Consider the following 19,176-nt stretch of genomic DNA (forward strand, 5'->3'; position numbering starts at 1 on the left):
CAAGGCCAGGTTGGATGGGGCTTGGAGCAAATGGATCCAGTGGGAGCCATCCCTGCCCACTGCAGGGGATGGAACTGGATGGGCTTTAAGGTCCCTTCCACCCAAATCATTCCACGATTCGATGAGCAGCTCTGTGGGTGTCTCTTTATCCTCTCGTGGAGCTTCCCTACAGGCTTTTGGCTTCCACAACACCCTGCCAGGAGTTAAACCTTCCACTCACTGAGAACCATCCCCAGTGCTTGTTTGAAGAAGATTGGTAACTCATTTCATGCCCTGGCTCTGCTACTGCAAGTGACAAAACCATCATAGAAACCCACCTTTACAGTGCTGTCCACGGCGCCGGAGAAGAGGCGGCCTCTGGAGACTGCAAGAGCAGTGACGCTGCCCTGGTGTCGCAGCAGCGTCTGAGTGCAGATCATGTTGTCCATGCTCCACACCTACGGGCACACAGGACAGGTGAGCCAAGCGAGCGGCACGGAACTCTGGCACAACCCAGAACACCAGGAGGGACAGGGGGTGCTGAGTGCCACCAGGTTCAAGCCAGGTTACACAATTAAATATGAGGCCATGTGGCATGCAGGGAGGAAGATCCTCTGTCCTTCCTTTCCCTCACGGCTGTCTATGTTTTAACAGCAGTGTCAAATACACAGACGCAGCTGCACAGCCCTGGACACATACCCTGAGAGACCGGTCATACGATGCACTGAAGACTTTGGTTTGATCCGGCGTGGAGATGACAGCAAGGGCATAGACCGTACCCACATGCCCGGTCAGCGTGCGGACTTGTTCCTTTGTCTCTATATCCCAGACCTGCGGGAGGAGAGCAGGACTCGGAGGCTGCACCGGGCTGCAGGCCACCAACTTCTCCTCCAAGAGGTGTTTGCCCTTCTCCCCCAGCCTTAAGCCAAGAAGCGCATCAAACCCCGCAGCCCTTACATGGATGAGGTTCTCGTAGGTGCCACACACGATGTGGTGGTTTGTCACAGCAATGGAATAGACACTGCCTCCCGACGTCTGCAGCACGTGGACACACTCCAAGTTGCGGATATCCCAGATCTGAAAGAGATGCCGGAGTAAAGACAAGGTGAGACCCATGCAGGGACCCCTCTACAGGAGAAAGCTCCCTGGAAGCTCCTCAGCCATGCATGGAGTCAACCTGGCTCCATGAGTGCCCAGATCACATCCTTAAGGACAGATTTGTCCAGCTGGGAATGTTCAATACTGGTGAGGCAAGTCCTGCTATCATATTTAGCTGCCCAGCTTTGAACATCCAGGCTGAAAGAGTAGAGGAGATGGCACACCTCGTGTGTGTGATTATGCACACACATGAGGACACACAACTCAATCCTTGAGAGCACTAAAATCTGATGCAGACAAATTAACAGGGATTTATTAACACTGAGTAGGGCAACTTCAGAGTCTCGTGTCACCCAGATGCTTAAAGGTGAACTCTTCATCAAAGCCTGAGCCAACGCAGACGAGGGCATTTTGGAAACGACACACAGATTGATGGTAACTCGGCAGCCAGACAGTGACCTTCTCCTCTTATCAGCAGGACTGTCAGTGCAGATAACGCTGCGGCAGCTGCCGAGGCAGCAGGAGAGGCACTGTGGCTGTGAGGCTGTGTTTTATCTTAGCGAGTGTCCCCCACCAGCTACACTCCCAAGGACCAGCCAGAGCCCACCATTTGCGCCGGCAAAGATGCGATCAGCGCAGTAAAACCTAGCATGTCAGCAGCACACGGCAGTGCTCTCGCATCCGAGATCCTGCTCCACCAACCCACGCTGCAGAATATAGATACACAGAGGCATGGGAGAGCCGATGGCTCACGGTTGCCACGAGTCTCAGGGTCCCACCTTGATTGTTTGGTAAGATCCACTGTAGAGATAGTTCTGAGAAGCCACCAGTGCTCGCACCCAGTGATTCAGACCAGTCAGCTCCTTCTTCAATTTGAGCTCGGTACCGACAATATCCCAGACCTGCAGAAAGCAAAACCACACATATACATGGAAGGGTCTTGAAGGGACTGGGCAGTGATGGGGCAGGGTGGCCCACCTCGAACGTGGAGCCCAGGCACTGCCCAGCTGGCACAAGACCCCTGCTCATTCTGTAGAACCTCGCGCTGGCTCTCCTTCCTGGTGGGAATCACCTGAACCCACAGACATGCAGATAAAGCACACGATAACCATGCTGAGTAAGTGTGTCCCCTGAGGGCCTGGGAGAGCTCGCCTGGAGCCTGCATCACTGCCAGAGACCCTTCTCTAGCAGAGCCATGAGCTTAGGAAACCTAAACCAAAGCTAAGGTAAAGAACACATGGACTTCCACTCCCTGCCTGTGCCCAGCTCCATTCCCACAGCTCCTGGGAAAATCTGGCTGAACCCCTCAGCCTGCAGGGACCACTGGATCCCACCCTGCCACTCCAAGCAGCCCTACTGGCCTGCTCCGCTCAGCTGGCAGAAAGTGGCTGGGGATGACAGAAACAGAAGGCCCCACGTTCTCCTTCTGCTCAGAGATGTCTCACTGCTCCTCCAGCCCCGAGCGCTGAAGCACTCCAGGCCCCAGATAAAGAAAAGAGCATGCGCCCTCTTACAGATGGACGGCCCCATAAGCCATCTCAACAGGAGCTGGAAGCAGAACCAAGGGAATCTCGCCAAGGCTTTAAAGGGCAACTTGCAAAGCTGTTCCCTGATTTCTGCATGTTTTAGGTAAAGAATGCAGATTCAAGATCCTTTGGAGGAGGTTCAAAACAGCCAGCCTGAATCCCCAGCCAATTCTAGGCTCCAGACATAATTCCCAACAGTCAGAGCAGGCCCCACTGGGGGCCCAAGGACACACACCTTCAAGAACTGCCAAGATACTCCACATACTCAACAGCCAGCTAAGGGAGGGGATTCTCCCCATCTACTCTGCTCTCATCAGAACCCACTTGGAGTCCTGTGTCCAGTTCCGGAATCCCCAACACAAGAAGGACTTGGAACTGTTGGAACAGGTCCAGAGGAGGCTACAGAGATGATGCGAGAGCTGGAGCACCTCTGCTATGAGGAACGGCTGAGAGAGCTGGGATTGTTCAGCCTGGAGAAGAGAAGGCTCGGAGGAGACTTTAGAGCAGCTTCCAGTGCTGAAAGGGGTTCCAGGAAAGCTGGGGAGTTTTTTTTACAAGGGCCTGGAGTGATAGGACAAGGGGGAATGACTTATAATTGGAGGAGGGAAGATTTACACTAGACATTAGGAAGAAATTCTTCACCATGAGGGTGAAGAGGCCCTGGCCCAGGTTGTCAATAGAAGTCGTGGCTGCCCCATCCCTGGAGGTGTTCAAGGCCAAGTTGGATGGGGCTTGGAGCAACCTGATCCAGTGGGTGGTGTCTCTGCCCATGGGACTGGAACTGGATGGGCTTCCCTTCCAACCCAAATCATTCTATGATTCTATGAACAAGGTCACCTACAGACCAAAATGCCACTTTCTTCCTTTGTGGACACCACTGCCTGACAGTTTGAACCACTGGTCCTCATCAGACCATGAGGAGCCACCTCAGAGCTCTACCTTGATGGCTTTGAGAGAGCCGCTGAATAGCATGTTGTGCGAGGAGACCAAAGTGCAAACAGGATTGTCGTGTGCTCGGATCGTGTTCACTTTCTGCAGGTTTTGAATATCCCACACCTGCAAAGGAGAAGAAGAGCACAACATGAGGGGCAGGGGCAGGCTCCTCGTGAAACCCTCCTGCTTTGCCTCGAGGCAGGCAGTCCCACGCAGGGACAAACACAGGCAGCACAGAACCCACTGTCCTGGCCCGATTAGCACTGCGCCCCTGCCCCAGCACAGGGCACCAGCCTCCACGCAGGAGCAGGGAGCAGGAAATCCTGCCTGCAGGAAGTGCCCAAATCCAACCCCGGGTCACCTGGCTGAAGGCAGTGCATAAAGCACCCATGGTTTATCAGCCCTACACCACTGGCAGCTAAAAAGCCTTATAGAAACAAAGGATGCGGGTCCCCACTCTACAGCGCCCTGGGGCTGGCCTGTAGCTCTCGCATCCCAAGCACGAAGCAGAGCAGGGGTCCCGGGTACTCACGATAATGGTGCAGTCAGCAGAGCCACTGTACAGCTTGTTCCTGCAATGTCACCAGAAAACAAAGGGAGGTCAGCGAGCGAGAGCAACGAGTGCAGGGTCCCAGCTTGTTCCCAGGCGCTGTGCTGGGTGAGGAGCTGAGTCCCGCAGCCTCACAGGGCCAAGACCAAACACATCAGCCCCAGGAGAGGAGCCCAGGTCCCGTGGGGAGACCAGGCGGGATTGGCCCAGAAAGCAGGAGGCCAGGAGCCCTGCTGGTGACCAGGGAAGGAAGCCAAGACAGCAGGGGAGGCCAGAGAGATACATGTTTTGTCAATTTTTAAAGAGCAAAGAGGCAAGATGTGCCACTCATGCACAATCTTGGCACGTGCAGGAATGGGGTTAGAATTGTTAAGGGTGTGATCAGGAGCCCCAGCGCTCTTCCCTGCAGGGGCAGGCGTCCCTCTCCACTCACCCCTGGATGCAGAGAGCCAGTACAATTCCATCGTGACCCTCCAAGGTCTTTTGGCACTTGTATGTGGTACAGGTATCCCACACCTAACAGGAAACACAAGTCAGCAGCAGATCACACATCAGCAGACAGAGCAGCTGGGGACCTGGGCAGGATGTCGGTAAAGCCACAAAAGCACAGAATCGAGGAAACAGGCTGTCACCTGAGCACCTGCCTTCCGGGATCATAGGCAGAGATAAGCTGCTCTAGGAAGGGAAATGTACTGCAAAGGGTCAGGCTGAAGTTAACACTGGACAGCAGTGTGCATCAGCCCTCTCCAGCTCTGCCTTTCCCAGCCCAGGCCAACACAACACCCTCTCCCAGAGACGCAGCACTTGAGCTCCCTGCTTTAGGAATTCATACCCCCTCCTAGGATTCCGTTGTCTCCTCTGCCCCTGCAAAGGTGTTCCTCACTGAGCACACACTACTCTCTCAAGACCAGGAACACATCAATGTGGTGCCCAGAGCAGGCAAGGCAGGGGCGAGCGAGCTGTTTTCTTTCAATAAAGCACAGCAATGTCCATTTTCTTCCCTGTGGCTCTTGCTGTCGCTCAAAGAAACTAAACTGAAGCCCTTTTCCTGGCTGGGTTCATCGCGGCAGCCCGCATGGCTCCCCAGCCCAGCCACCAGCAGCCAACATGGAACCCGCTGTTCAGGTTGTGCCGGAGCAGCACTGTCAGTTTGAGTTACTGAAAACAGGACAAAGGAAAACAAACAGGCCATAACATGGGAAAAGTACACATTTGATAAGGGGAAAATGTTTTGTTTCTAAGATGATTTTTTCTATAAAAAGGGAAAATAACATCAGAAGCCAAAATAGGCTCAGATGCCCTGAACACCACACAAAGCAGAACCAGGAACAGCAGGAAGGAGACTCGAACTGGGGCTTTGCAAAAACCACTATTTGTCTCTTGATTTTACCACCACAGAACACTTCCTTGCAGAGAATTTTGCCCAATTCTAACTGCAAAGAATCATTTAAGATTCTCTGGGAGAAACTCTGAGAAGTGACACTGCTCTCACCTTCCTTAACTGCAACTCAGTTTCTGTCCCACCTGAAGCACATTTACAAATGCAGAAGAGACACAAAAGAGCCAAGCTCTTACCTTAATGGTTTTGTCTGACGAGCCACTGAAGAGCAAGTCTCCTATGGAGTAAACGCACAAACACCAGACAGGGCCCTGGTGTCCCACAAAGGTCCCCTTGCACTTGAAGATCTGCTGAGGATCATAGGCTACGGAAACAAGAGGGTAAGTAAGAGGCAGGATGATGGTGCTGTGCCACGTCACAGCGAGTTTGGAGGAGATAGAGCTGCCTGCACTAGCACTTCATGCTGTTGCAGGCCAGAAGGAACCGTGAGACCCTCCCAGTGAGGCTGGAGGGTCTCGTGTCCCACCCTCACAACTCATTGCTTTTTCATTGCTTTGAGCCCCAGGACTTGTCACTCTAATGCAACCCCAGGCTGGACATAAGGAGGCCAGAGATGCAGAGTCCACTTGATATCTCCCCCAGCAGCTAATGACCCTCCAGCACCATGAGCTACCCTGCAGCCAATGTTTCTAGCGAGCTCCCCCACCAGGATTTTCTTCCTGTGAATGAATCACTACTGCACCCATACACAGCAGTAACCTTGCCTAGAAGGGCTTTGGGCTGTCACCCCAAACCCAGACTGAGAGGATGAAAACCACGTGCATACTCACATCCAAGGATGCCCATGTTGAGCCGAGCATTAATGTGCGAGAGTTCATCCTGAAAAACAGAACAAGCTGCATGAGCTGCAGAGACATCAAGACCAGTTTGCCCTACTGGGCACAGCTTTAAGACTGCTAAAACCCCTCTTGCCTCTGGACAGGTCTTGATCCCTGTGAAGGCCCCGACTCATTCTCCGATTGGCCTCCCACTCTAGGACAGTATGCATACATCCTTCTGCCACCTCCCTCCAGAGACCACAATGCTCTGACAGCATCTCAGACCTGCACTGAACTCTTTAATACTCTTTGAGAATACACTGTCCTTCCTCTGCCACTCATCAAGATTGCTGAAAAGAATCTAATCAGTTATGGGGCTGCTTGCTCAGCTGGGCTCCTGAAGCCCACCTTGCTGGAGAAGAACTAGAAGGGCTTTTCATAGTCTCATCCACAGCCCAGTCTCTACTGCATGCACGGGGACCCTCTTTATTCATATGCTTAGGTAAACCAGAGTGAGTTCCTCTGAACCAGTACATCCAGTGGGATGTGGTCTGCCTGAACCACAGAGGACTGTCTCTCCACCATCATTGCTTGAATGATGTCCAAAATCATGAGACAGCTCTTGCTCCCAGGTTCTTATCAAGCTTCTGCTTATCCTCCTGCTTTCTCAGCAGCCAGGGAGAAGGGCTGGCTAGTATACAAGGGTCAGGAGTGCCCAGTCTCTGGAGCAGAGGGCTCTCTCCTTGCTGCAGGGGTCCCCTCCCCTGGTAACACATTTCAAGAGCAGCAACAGGCTGAGGAAAGGCACCAGAACTAGTTAAATCAGAATGTGCGCACTGAGCTGCCTTTAACTCAGAGCTTAGAGGAAACCTTCACCCAGACCCCTTGCAGTAAAGGCAAACCAAGACTGGGGTGAACAGAGGCAGCAAGTGGAGGGAACCCAAAAGCCTCCCCTCACTGCAGGAGAGGCCTAACCAGCAGCAGAGCCAGCAGCTGCCTGCGTGCAATCCCTACTCAGCCCCAGCGCCTGGCCCCCTCCTCACATTCAGCATGGAGGCGTCCCTGCGGAACTCCATCAGGTCCTCGCTTAGCTTGCTCTGGTTCTCATCCAGCACATCTAGGAGAGAAGGACAGGCCCTTAGTCACTGCAGAGGCAGGGACAGCATCCAGAGAGCGCGCAGAGGACACCCGCTGCCACCTAACCTCTGACCAGGGAGCAAGGAGAAACCACTGTTGCTCTCAGCAGGGAAGAGCATGAAGATGTCTGCTATTGAAATGTAAATTGTACTTGGATGCTGAATACACAGCAGATTTCAAAGGCAAGACAGGGCTGGGCACAGCAAAGGTGTCCAGGAAACACACTGACACCAGGATGGAGCTGTTCAACTCACTAATTTTTTTTCTGGGGGGCTTGTGCCCATGGACTGTGCAAGAAAAAGTCATGGGAGAAAAGTGGAAGCTGCCTGCAGACAATTCCAGGGCTTGCCATGTGACTCGTGACTGCAGGATTGGGTCCCATAATGTTCTGGCAGCAGAGAAGTTGATGGAACCCCTATTTGTTCCACTGCAAGGAATATCTGAACCTCCTGACACCTGCTCAGCACCAGCTTTAAACATGGAATGAACCCTGTAACACACCACCTGAACAAAGAGCTGCCCTGTCCCTGCAGACTCACCAAACTTGAGCTCCAGGTTCTTCTCCAGCTGGTCAATCTTCTCTGAGAGCTTCCCTAACATGGAGCGCAGGAAGGCAATTTCCTGGTCCTTCTGTGCCATTGCCACCTGCATCTCATGGAAGCGATCATCTGTCTGCTGCAGGAACTCCTTCAGACCCTCAAACTTGCACGTCTCCAGGTGGGTCTCGTAAGTGTCTTGATTTCCTATGAATGTACACCTGCGAGGGGAAGGCAGATGCTGGCTGGAGCAGGGATTGCACTGGAGACCTCCTTGCTCAGCTGGCTCCCAAGAGGGAAGAATGAGACCTGTGTGGTCCCCCAGCTGTACTGCTCCTCCATCCTGCTGGGTGCAGGCAACTGCAGGGACACAGGCAGGCTAAGCAGCTCCCATTCTTCCAGCAAGAGACAGAACGTGGTGTTCACGAGCTCACCAGGAGCCCAATCCAAAAGCCATCAAAACCTTAGCAAATGCTGCCATGGGCCTGCACCATGGCAAGGAGTCAGGGCTGCTCTGCCAGGACTCACCTTCCTATGCCAAGATATCTCTTCCTGCAATGGTAACCTCAGCTGTGCATCCCACGGGGAAACCCCAGCCTGGGCTGCACTCCTGCTTGGGTGGCAATGGGCCCTCCAAGCCTTAGCAGCACTTCCCTTGTCCTGGAAGAAGGATTGGTTTGAAAGACACTGACATGGTGCTTGTGTTACCCTTGTCCTCCTCCCTGTGTGGCTCTGGCCACATCCACTGCTCTGACTCTTCTCTATCTGGCTCTTCTGCCTACGCAACTCAACCTTCTCCTGCTCAGCTGCCAGCAGGGCTTACAGCTGGGCTGCATGATCTGCCCCTTCCCAACTGCCTTCTGCAAGCCTGATCTGCCTGATGCCAGTGCCCAGCACTGGGCAGAGCTGCTCAGAGCCCATGGGGCTATCCCAAGGCTGTGGTAGCCAAAAAGCAGCTCAGGAATGAGATGAGTGCATCTTCCCCACTAAAAAGCACCAGCTCCTTACCCGTATTTGGAGTGGGGACATTTTATGTGCTCGCACTCTTTCAGATGTGCCTCCAGGTTCATTTTCAGGAGAGGTGGGCAGCTGGGGTTATTGGGGCAGCGAACCGGCCTGTAATCACAGCTGCTTTCATGATCTCTGCCCATGGAGAGAAGCAAAAGTAGGGAAAACCAACAATAAGCAAAAATTAGCAGAAACCACACAGATCATCAGGAAAAGAGCAAACCAGCCCTGTGAGACTGTCAGGTTATCAAAAGCCTCCGGCTCTAAGGCTGCAATTACAGCTTTAAATTCTCATTTGTCCAGTGTAAGAGTAATAATAGTGCACATTTATGCAGGGAGCACTTATTTGTGCAGCTGATCGGCTGAGCCTTCAGGCAGCCATCAACAACAGGCAATAGCCTGGTGACAGGGAAGAGAGAGAATATGTTTAAGGTGGGGAGGGAGAGAAATTTCAAATTCCCAGGATATAAGTAGAATAACTCCTCTTACAAAAAGAATCCCATGGTCTCTACTTGTCTACAGCCACAATGTTTCACCCCCAGGTGGGAGGAGGCTGCTTTCACAGCATATCCCCCCTGTCCTGATGCTGAGACTCTCAGGTAAGCTGGGAGCAGAGAACAGCATCGTCTCCCTGAAACCAGCATCTTTTCCACAAAGCCAGCTCATCCGCCACCATTCTAAGACCGATACACTCTGGAAAAAATCATACCCTCGAGTCACCCTGCCCATCCCCACCCCCTGCACACCCCAGCACAGCACTGCTGGTGAGAGCCGTGCTGTCCCGAGGAGCCGCAGGGCAGCTCAGATAAGACAGCAGGTTGCTGGTAGCAAAGCCCTTTCCCTGGAGCGGCTGCATGCTGGTGACAAGGCACTTACTTTCTGGCACTCAGTTTGATTGTAAACGGGCACCCGCGGGGGTCCACCTCGAAGGCGGCGGGCTTGCTGCTGGCTGCAGGCCGGCAGCCATACTTGCAGTGAATGAAGAGCTCTCCAATCTGCTCAGCCACCGCGATGTTGTTAACCACCACGGTCAGTTTGGCGTTGTCCACAGGGCACTTCTCTGCCAGGAAGGGAAGCAGAAGAGAGAGAGAATCAGCAAGGGCTGAGACGTTGCAGGAGATTTTATTCTTTTGCCTTCTCTGGCCAAGTCAACCAGCTCCCAGACTGGTGGCAATCGGATGAGCCATGAATATTGACACAAGGTCTGCAAGCTACCAACTCTGGTTTCTCTTAGGGCTTGGTGAAAAGTTATGGTTCACGTTAATAAAGAAGGCCACATTAATCAGACTGCATTGTGCTGAAGTGTGAGTATTCACAGGGTGATCACAAACGAGTTGATGCCCATACACAACCTGTTTCCCCACTCAGGCCTGGGCTGCCAGCGGGCACCGAATAGAACAGAATGGACTATTGCAGTTGGAAGGGATCTACAATGACCATCCAGCCTAACTCTCTCAGCCATTCAGAGCTGACTAAGTTGAAGCGCATTATTAATGGTTTTCCAAATGTCTCCTGAATGCTGACAGGCTTGAGGAATCAACCTCTCTCAAAAGCACTGCAGGCTAGAAATGCTGCAGTGATGGAAAGACACAAGCTTTGAGGGCAGGAGCAAAACTGAGCAACTCAGGATTGGAATTGCAAAGCCTTTGCTACAAATCTTTTGTCTGGGATAGACAGCACAACATGGTGAGAGAGGGTCAGTATGCAAAGCAGTGGGAACCCTCACATGTGGAAGACAGAAAGAGCTGCTGTTTTGCTGGACTCCCTCAGGGCTCACTGTTCTGGCTACACGGCATGGCTTTGTGCTGAATGGCTTTCCAAGAGGGACACAGACTTATGCCAAATCGAGATTTTTTGGTAGTGCAGAGTCCAAACCAAGCAGGAGCTGGTTAGGCCAGGCCAGCAGACAGACAGTTGGGCTCCACCGGGTTTCTGGAGGACCTGGGTGAGCTAAAGCAGCTCCGTGTGCTGCTGTGCATGGGCTCAGCCAGTGGCGAAAAGCTGGCGTAGTGGGATGGGGGAGGAGGCTTTGATGGGTCTCTGCCAAACATGCCCCCCCCGGCCCCTTAGACAGGCAGACATGGAAAGCTTTCTGTCTGAAATCAATCAGCTCTGGGTGAGACATGTATTATCCTGGGATTATCCATTGCATATTCCCGGATTTAAGAACATCCTGTGCCCAAGAGCCTGGCCTAGCCTAGCCTGTTAGTGCCCATGCTGCAGCATGTTCTAGCAGGGCTCCGAGCTGCACAGCCACCTGCACCCCGGCCCCTTGCCACTGCGGCAGCAGCCCCGGACTGACAGCTTGGTTTAAGCTTTTCAGACGTCTTTCTTTCTGTGGGTTCCTCTTTAAGTGAAAGCAAACAAACGAGAAAAGAACAGCATTTTGGCTGCATCGCACAAGAACAGTTCTGTACTCACCAGATGTTAAGGCACATCTTCTACAAAACGTGTGCTGTGAAGACAAGGAGGAACAGCAGTGTCAGCATAAATCGGACAAATTATTCCCTGTGGCTAAAGATGGGAAAGGTGGGAGATACCAAAGCCTGTGGCACAGGAGCCTCAGCAGCTGTTCTGCTTGCGTTTTAGCTCAGCTCACTCCTGAGTCTGCACCGCAGGGCAGAAACCAGCTGCTTGCTCAGGCAGCCAAGAGTGCAACACTCCCGGTGCTGAGAAGGATCAAGCACACGGTGTGAAGCTCTGAGGGTTCTGCCTTGCGCAGTATCAGGCCATGGTCATGCTGCAAGACAAAACCAGCAGCATGTTCTGCCCACTCTGGTATTCCTATACTTCAAGTCTGCATGGGGTTCCTCTACTTCATCCCCCACTTCAGTCTATGTCATCCGTCTCATTCCCTAAGAAGTCCTCATGGGGAAGAGCAAGGGGAAGCCTGGCCTCTCCCTGTCCTTGGCCAGTCAGCCCATCATGTCCATCCCCCTGCAGCATTTCTTACGTAGCGGAAGCTCTCCTGCTGTCAAGGTGGATGAGGCAGCTGGTTTGCAAGCCCTTTCAATATGCTGTACATTTTGCCACTTTAAACAGCGCTCTCTCTCTATTCTTCTCTCTATCAGAAACGTATAGTAACAATTTAACTTGATAAAGCACCAAATCCAACCTAACATGCTAATGAATATAAAGAAACAAAGGCTGCAGCATTTCACTGGAGCTCCTTGGAGCCTCCTCAGCCACATTCCCCTGCCACAGGACCAGCGCTTGGCAGCAGTGCTGCAGAGGCTGCAAGTCACTCTTCGGAGCTGTTGTCTGCTGCCCTGCTCATGTGGCCTTTTCCTGCCCTGCACAGCTGCATGATGCTCTCTCCAGAGCTGCCAAACCAGGACTGCAAATGAAGCCAGTTTGCTTCCTGCAGCAGGGGTTTTTTTTTTTCCATATTAACCAGTAAATCTCAGTGTCCCCATGAAGAGCTGCTGACTGAAATGGTGCAGCAAAACTGCATCAACTTCCAGCACCTTTGGGACTAGCACCCTCACTGCAATAAACAATCCTGCTCTCTGCTTTTGTCGCTACAGTTCCATCCTAGCGATCAGAAGCATGTCAGAAGCACTAGAGAGCCCGACACAAACCCAGCTTTCTTCACACGTAGCACAGAAGCAGGGATAATATACAGTTTCTATTAAATCTCAGTAAAATGGAATATAGAAGAATATTCATAATACTCCGTGCCTTTCATTAGAGGATCTCAAATCCCTTTGCAAGCATTAACTAAATGAAGATTCAAGCTATTCTTGTTTTATAAGAAATGATTTCTTTGCAGCCGAAGAGCAACTATTCCTGGGGTGCCTGGGAGCAGAACTCCGCAGAGCCCTTCAGGATGGGGAATGAACAGCATTAGATCTCACTGAAGCCACGCTAGGGAAACTTGAATGTAGCCAGGACAGGAGGCTGATAGTACAGCACTCCTTGGGAAAGCAGCACAATTTTAAGCAAGCTGCGGCAGCCTCTGGCTGTCTGCAGAGTGCCCCGTGGACCCCACTGCAGACTGGTGCAGAGCTGCCTTGTAGGGAAACCTAACACATCCATCAGCACCCCTGCTCCTACACTGGCCTGGCTTTCCCAGCCAGGGATGCCTCGCCTTGGCTCAATCAAGCTGACAGTCACGGAGGACAGTGAGTGTTTTGATTCAGGTCATGTAGGACAGAAAGGGCTTTGCCACAGGTCACACAAACAGTCAGGGTCACGCAGGACATATGTGGAGCCCACACTCATGATCTAGAGGAACATTGCCTTACCCCACAGGTTGTGATGACTGGATCTTTAAACACACTACAGCACAGCTGGCAGCACAGCTTCACAGACGGCTGTTCAGCAAACACCAGCGGCTCCTAAAGAGGAGGAGAGAAGGGGACAGAGAGAGCACAAGGATTAGTCCAAACACAAGAGCTTCCAGCTCTGTAAAAGGAACAAAACAACTCTTCAGCCGCAAGCCTTGAGGAGCCTGGGGCACAGGGCACGCTGAGGTTTCATTATCTCAAAACAGACTTTTGTCTGCATCTGCTGACCTCTGGTATGTACGAGGCAGGAGAAGAATGAAGTTGGGAATGATTGGAGACCCTCAGCTCATCACAAACCGTGGGCCACCAGCATGTGGCAGCATCAGGACCAGAGAGCAAACTGCACAGACCAACTTCTTTGCCAAAGCAATTCAAGTCACCAGAACTGCATGAGCTGCACTGTCTGGTACATTTTGCCTGGTTGGACTGAACAGTGCATTGTCAAAAATGTCCCCTGGATGAAGCCTGAAGTTTAAAAAAAATTTTAAAACAGCTCGCCCTTTTCTAGTTTTGAAACATCCTGAAGGAAGGAAGGAAAGGCTCTTTCATTCCCTTATGAACAACATTGTTTCTGTTGCAACAGGCCCATCTCTCTGGCTTTGTTTACCAACTCGGAGTGCTGGAGCGCAGGCTCCGAGCACATCCTCCTGGAGCAGCACAGCTCTCTGCTCCACAACCGAGCAAGGCTTCACATTTCAGAGCATTTCAAATCAATCACCACGGTTTGGTCTATCTTTTCATCCTGCGCTGCTCTCAGAACTGCAAACACAACCCCCTGGGCTCCTAAATATGAAACACACACTTTTATCCCAGGTCTGTGGCAAAACACCACCTGACCTTTTATGCATCTAGTCCGGGGTTAGTTACTGGGTCACACGCTAAGCTCAGTTTAAAAGCATCCTCCCTCAAAAAGTCAGATGTGGACAAATCCTTGCACCCTCTTGGGGCTGGCAACGAAGCCACACAGCCTAATGCAGGATGGGCCTCTGAATCCATGGAGAATTGTATTACTCCAGCTGCCTGGGGCTACACTACCAGTTTAAAGACTTGTAACCCCCTACAGCTCTGCAGCACAGCCAGGGAGTCACACATGACTTTGCAAAGACTTACTGTTTTCCTGAAGCAGAAAAGCCTCACCATTGTCCCTCTTTACGTATGGGGAAATGGTACAGAAGGAAGCAAAGTAACTTGCAGAAGTCAGTGGTGGAAACAAAATTAAAACCAGGAGTCCTGACAGCCAGGTTTTTCGTTGCTAGACAGCATGAAAATCTGCCCAGGACAGCTCTAGGTACTCACAAGAGTCCATTAAGTTATCCTTTTGACACTAAACTTCCTAATACTGCTCCTTCAGATAATCCCAAATACCTACTGGCTCCTCCTCTTCCTCATGGAGCGAGAATGTCGAGCGCAAGGACATGTTGGACTCGGAGTGCAATGAACGGACGGAGATAGCAGAGTCAGAGCGGCGTGGGGTGCTGATCGGAGGCTTCAAAGAGATAAAAAACAGTTCTCATTATTAGAAATAATTCCCCCTGGTTCCAAAACCCTATGCATAGAGATTTCAAGTTCAGTCCCCCCCTCCACAAAACTCAGCTGCTCCATTTGTTCATCCACTCTGCCAAGCTGCATGGAGCAGCTCCCAGCAGCGGTGTTTCTCGCCGCTGCTTCCCCTCCTTCTGCACTGTGCTCAGAGACAGGACAGGCAGCGGTGAGGATTAACTCACTAAACCGAGCTGATGTCTAAATTCCAAGCACGTTAACTTTCTCAAAGGTGCCTTCATTTGTGTACTTACCGTGTGCACCCGCAAAGCAACAGGGTGGAAGAATTAATCCTTCACAGACTGCTTTGTAAGTCTTCCCCCCGAGACATCCCCCAGCTCTGGCCGTTTCTACAGCCCCTGCAGCAGCACTTGTTGTTTCGCTTGCTATCTAACTTCTGCCAAATTTCTTTGCGTAAGTGTGGAGACTTCCTTCTATTCAATTCAGTAACAGACTGGCTTTGTCGCTTCCTGCTCGGGAGCGGAGAGCTCAGTGGACACCGCAGGCACCAATCAAGACAAATCCCACTGGTTGTGACAGCCTTGGGATTGGCTTTGAGCAAATGGTGCCGCTGGAATATCAACCAGCACTGCATGTCTAAGGGCGGGATATCAACCAGCAGCGCATCACCAAGAAGCAATTCAGCAACAAAGTGGAACTGGAGGCTCTTCAGAGCATGGGGTGATTGGATCTGGGGGTCTGGAACAGCTGGCAGTGCAGCCACTGTGGGGTTACTCAGGAAGAGATGCTGCTGGCAGACTGGGAAGAGCAAAGAGAGGAGCCATAAAAGTCTCCAAGGAGCAGAACGGATGGGTTGACAAAGGTGGGAGAATGAAGCCGTAAGCTGCAGACCCTTGGCTTCCAGAGATGACCAATGCCCAGGTTGCTTGTATTACACCTCTACAGGGCTTGACTGTGGCCTACAGCAGCCACAAACTCTTAGAAGTGCTGGCATGAAGGCATTCTGGAGATCACTGGAGACTCATGCTCAAAAACAGATTCCCCCCAGGCCTGGATCAGGTCAGCCCTGACACTGCCCAGCTGGAGCAGGGAAAGCTCCACAGATGAACCCTGCACCTCAGGTTCCCATCCTGTACTCCCTTGTGAGCAGAACATTTTTTCTTCATGTTCAACCTGAGCCTCTGGAGCTGCACTTTGTGTGCTTGCCCTGAGCAAACGTGTGTAACGTAAGACCCAAGGGTGGACAAAAGCAATACAGGAGGCCAGTGGGGCAGGCAGGAAATTCAGCAGTGAGAGATAGATGAGCTTCAGAGTCTGCTGCCTTCCCCCAAGACAGGCAACATGACAGCCCATGTGCAGTCCTTGCTGGGCTGCAGAAGAGTAGCAGACCAGGATCCTGCTGACTTTTCACACTGCTCTGCTCCTTCATTTTTATGATACCAGGATCCTAGCAGCTCAAAAATGCTGCATCTGCTAAGAAGCCAAAGCATAAAGCTGTTTTTACTGAAGAAGGCAAATTTATTGGCTAAATATGTAAACCCTGAGAAGGAATGGTTATAACGAGGTAAATCAAGTTTATGTGTATCCATTAATTTTATTCTTTTCCTCCACTAGCTATTAAAATAACAAGAATGACTGCACAGCTCGCATTCTGGAGGTGACACAGAGATCAGGGCAGCAACAGCAGGCTCTGCAGAGGCAGTTTTATCAAGACCAACATCCTGTGTGGATCACTGATGGAGAAGAGGGGGGCTGCAGCCCAAGAGCACTTCCAGGAGGCAGGGGTGTGAGAGACAGCCTTGCTAGGCTTGTGGCACACTGTGGGCTCTGCTGTGTGTCCTTGGCTGGGCTATAGTTGGTGTAAATTGTCATGTTGAGAAAGATCATCCCTCTTCGGCTGTAGAGACAACACTGAACAGCAGGAGTGTGTGCTGGCATTTACTGCCCCTCTAGGTTTCTGTCAAGCAAACAAGATTAAGATGCAAGAGACCTCAGCTCCACAGGGTCAGTCTTTCACTGTTTCCCACTCCTAGCCTGGCTGTTCCGATGGAGCCTCCCAGTGCTACTGGTGTGTGGGGTAGCCAGCATGAGGGACTGACTGCAGGATGCTCGTGCACTGCAAACAGAAAAATGGAGTGTGAGGACCACAGCACCCCCATCCTATGGGCACCTGCCCAGGCTTGGGGGAACCTGTATGGACCAAACCCAAGGAGCACCCGGCCCTGCCACAGGCGCACAGTGGCACATGTGGCACTGCTTTGGCCAGGCTTGGATTTGGGAGGATTTGTCACAAGGGTCCCACCTCCCCACAGCTGTGCCAGGGCTATTTCTGCCCAAAACATCAAGTCCATTGTCAAATGGCCCAAGGATGGAGTGCTGAAACACTGTTTGATGGAAGATGGATAGCCTGTGGGTGGCCGGTGACTCATTTAGGCCTCTGGTTCCCAAGCGAAGCTCCCTGGGAAACAACCGGGACTTTAGACAGCCCATCAGCTCTTCATCCATCACCATACATCTGCTCCAATATTCAGTTGGAATCTTTAGGCACAGTTCCCATCATGTCAGCTACAAAAGCAGCCTCTCTGTGATGGCTCTAGTGGAGTCCTCGTGGATCCACAGTGGCATGCTATGCCTTTCCCTGTAGGCACAGCAAGGCTGGGAACCCAGGGCAATATTTTCAGGAGAGATGACAGCAGCAGCTCAATAATCCCTGCCTTGTGCACAGAACAGGCTGCTCTGCTTTAGATTTCATTAACAGAAGTTCTAAAAAGAAAGGAAAAGAGGTGGTAGAGGTCACAGGAGGGCTCCAACTCGTCTCCAGCTGTCCTTCTGACAGCTGACAAGCCCTTGGCAGCTTCTGGAGAAGGGAAAACATAGCCATGAGGAAGGGAAATCCCAGATTATTTCTCGACAAAGCAAAGCAGCTTCCTGAAGAGGTTAGCAAGAGCTTGTCTGGAGCGGCCAGCAGAGCAGGGCTGCGGTGCTCCTGGTTTGTTAGCACCTAGGGCTGCAGGCTGCTTCTTGAACCATTCATTAATCCTCTTGCTGTTTTTCCTGAAGAGTATTTAGCACTCCAGGGAAGTCCAAGAGGACTGAGGCAAGGTCTTAGGAGAGATCTCTCCTGCTCTTGGCTGCACACCTCGGTTTGCCATGCTGTGCTTTTCAAAGGAGTTGGGGAGTTTCTCCATCGGACATGGCTAAATATAACGTCCCCAGCACTCCTGCTCCTCTGGAAAAACCCACACCCGTGCTCCGAGAACAGTACAGCTTATGAAAAGGGTGCAGCGAGCACAGCCCTCAGCCCATGGGATCAGAGCTGACAGCCAAGGGCTTCCCGGAGCAGAGGCCCAGCAGCACGAGGTCAGTGAAGGGATGAAGAGCTGCATTTGCCAAGGACACAAGGCAAACGTTCAAAGGACTTTTTGGAAAAACAAACACACGCTCACATAAAACACAGCAAGATCCCCAAGCAACAGAAGGAATGTTATAGGAGGCTGACAATAAAGCTCTTTGCAATCTGGTATCAAATTCATTTTAAGCAGTGCTGTAGCTCCATGCTGCTGCTGACCTCAGCCTCTGCCAGGGCCTGACTTCAGCTGCAGCAGGGATCCGTTCATCCCTGGCTTGGAAACTGGGTCTTATAACCTGACAAAGTCTACAACAACTTAATCTGAAGAGTCTACTACTGACATGTTTAAATATAAACAAGAACTTGTGGTGACTGGAGCTGGAGCGCTAGGGAGAGGAGATCAAGGCCTCAGAGCTGTCTGTCCATTCACTCAGGTTTGCTTTGCTGCCACTGGTCTTGACTTGATGGATGGAGCTGATTTAATTTCTCTTTAAGCAGCTAACCCTGAAGCCTGTTGGATCACTGAATTCCCCAAAAAGAAGTTACTCAGAAGCAAGTGTGATGAATGAGAAACCTGGGTACAAAACTGGGAAATGCCTTTCTGCAAAGATATTGTGAGAGACAGGAACGGTTTGTGTGAGCAGACCCTGATGATGTAATTCCAGGAGCGGAGCATTCTGTGGTGTCCGACATCCCACTGCAGGTTTCAAAGTGTTCCCTGTGGTCACAAGCCCCATCTGGGGGTGGAAAGAGGAATGGATTTTCTGGTCACAACCGCAGGGCCAGCTGTGCTGCTGGATGGTCCATACACCCTGATCAGGACTGGCCTCAGCCACAGCCACGGACATCGCTGACAGGAGCTCCGTTCTCTCCTAAGCTCAGGACGCCAGAGCACACTGCTGCACCGGGAGGCAGGGACACCCTCGCGAGCAGGCCTGCTGGATTTTTAGCTCCTGGACTTTGTAACCACATATCATTTTTGAGCAGTCTGAAAAAGCACCCGCAGTGCCAGCCTAACAACCCAGGCCAGAAGCAGCCTCTGCTTCCTCACCGCACAAACTGCACCGATCACAGGAGCAGCCAGGAAATACTGCTGCCCGTCCTGCCTCTGGTG

The 19,176-nt window shown here is 51.8% G+C and overlaps 1 protein-coding gene across 4 annotated transcripts in view; it reads right to left on the reverse strand.

Annotated features, from left to right (window-relative positions):
* TRAF7 (TNF receptor associated factor 7) overlaps positions 1-19,176 on the reverse strand; it is a 33,898-nt gene that overhangs the window by 2,199 nt on the left and 12,523 nt on the right. For all 4 annotated transcript variants that reach the window (XM_054081093.1, XM_054081095.1, XM_054081094.1 and 1 more), the window contains 16 exons: positions 14,583-14,699; positions 13,172-13,264; positions 11,346-11,379; positions 9,801-9,984; positions 8,925-9,059; positions 7,920-8,137; positions 7,287-7,360; positions 6,256-6,304; positions 5,662-5,789; positions 4,520-4,602; positions 4,069-4,108; positions 3,543-3,659; positions 1,857-1,979; positions 937-1,056; positions 679-810; positions 318-437 (listed from right to left, as the gene is read on the reverse strand). In XM_054081093.1, coding sequence (XP_053937068.1) covers positions 318-437; positions 679-810; positions 937-1,056; positions 1,857-1,979; positions 3,543-3,659; positions 4,069-4,108; positions 4,520-4,602; positions 5,662-5,789; positions 6,256-6,304; positions 7,287-7,360; positions 7,920-8,137; positions 8,925-9,059; positions 9,801-9,984; positions 11,346-11,379; positions 13,172-13,264; positions 14,583-14,699 — 1,767 coding nt within the window. The remainder of the gene's footprint in view (positions 1-317; positions 438-678; positions 811-936; positions 1,057-1,856; positions 1,980-3,542; positions 3,660-4,068; positions 4,109-4,519; positions 4,603-5,661; positions 5,790-6,255; positions 6,305-7,286; positions 7,361-7,919; positions 8,138-8,924; positions 9,060-9,800; positions 9,985-11,345; positions 11,380-13,171; positions 13,265-14,582; positions 14,700-19,176) is intronic.

The sequence above is a fragment of the Cuculus canorus genome, chromosome 15 (assembly GCF_017976375.1).
Source record: "Cuculus canorus isolate bCucCan1 chromosome 15, bCucCan1.pri, whole genome shotgun sequence".
NCBI classification, from domain to species: Eukaryota; Metazoa; Chordata; class Aves; order Cuculiformes; family Cuculidae; genus Cuculus; species Cuculus canorus.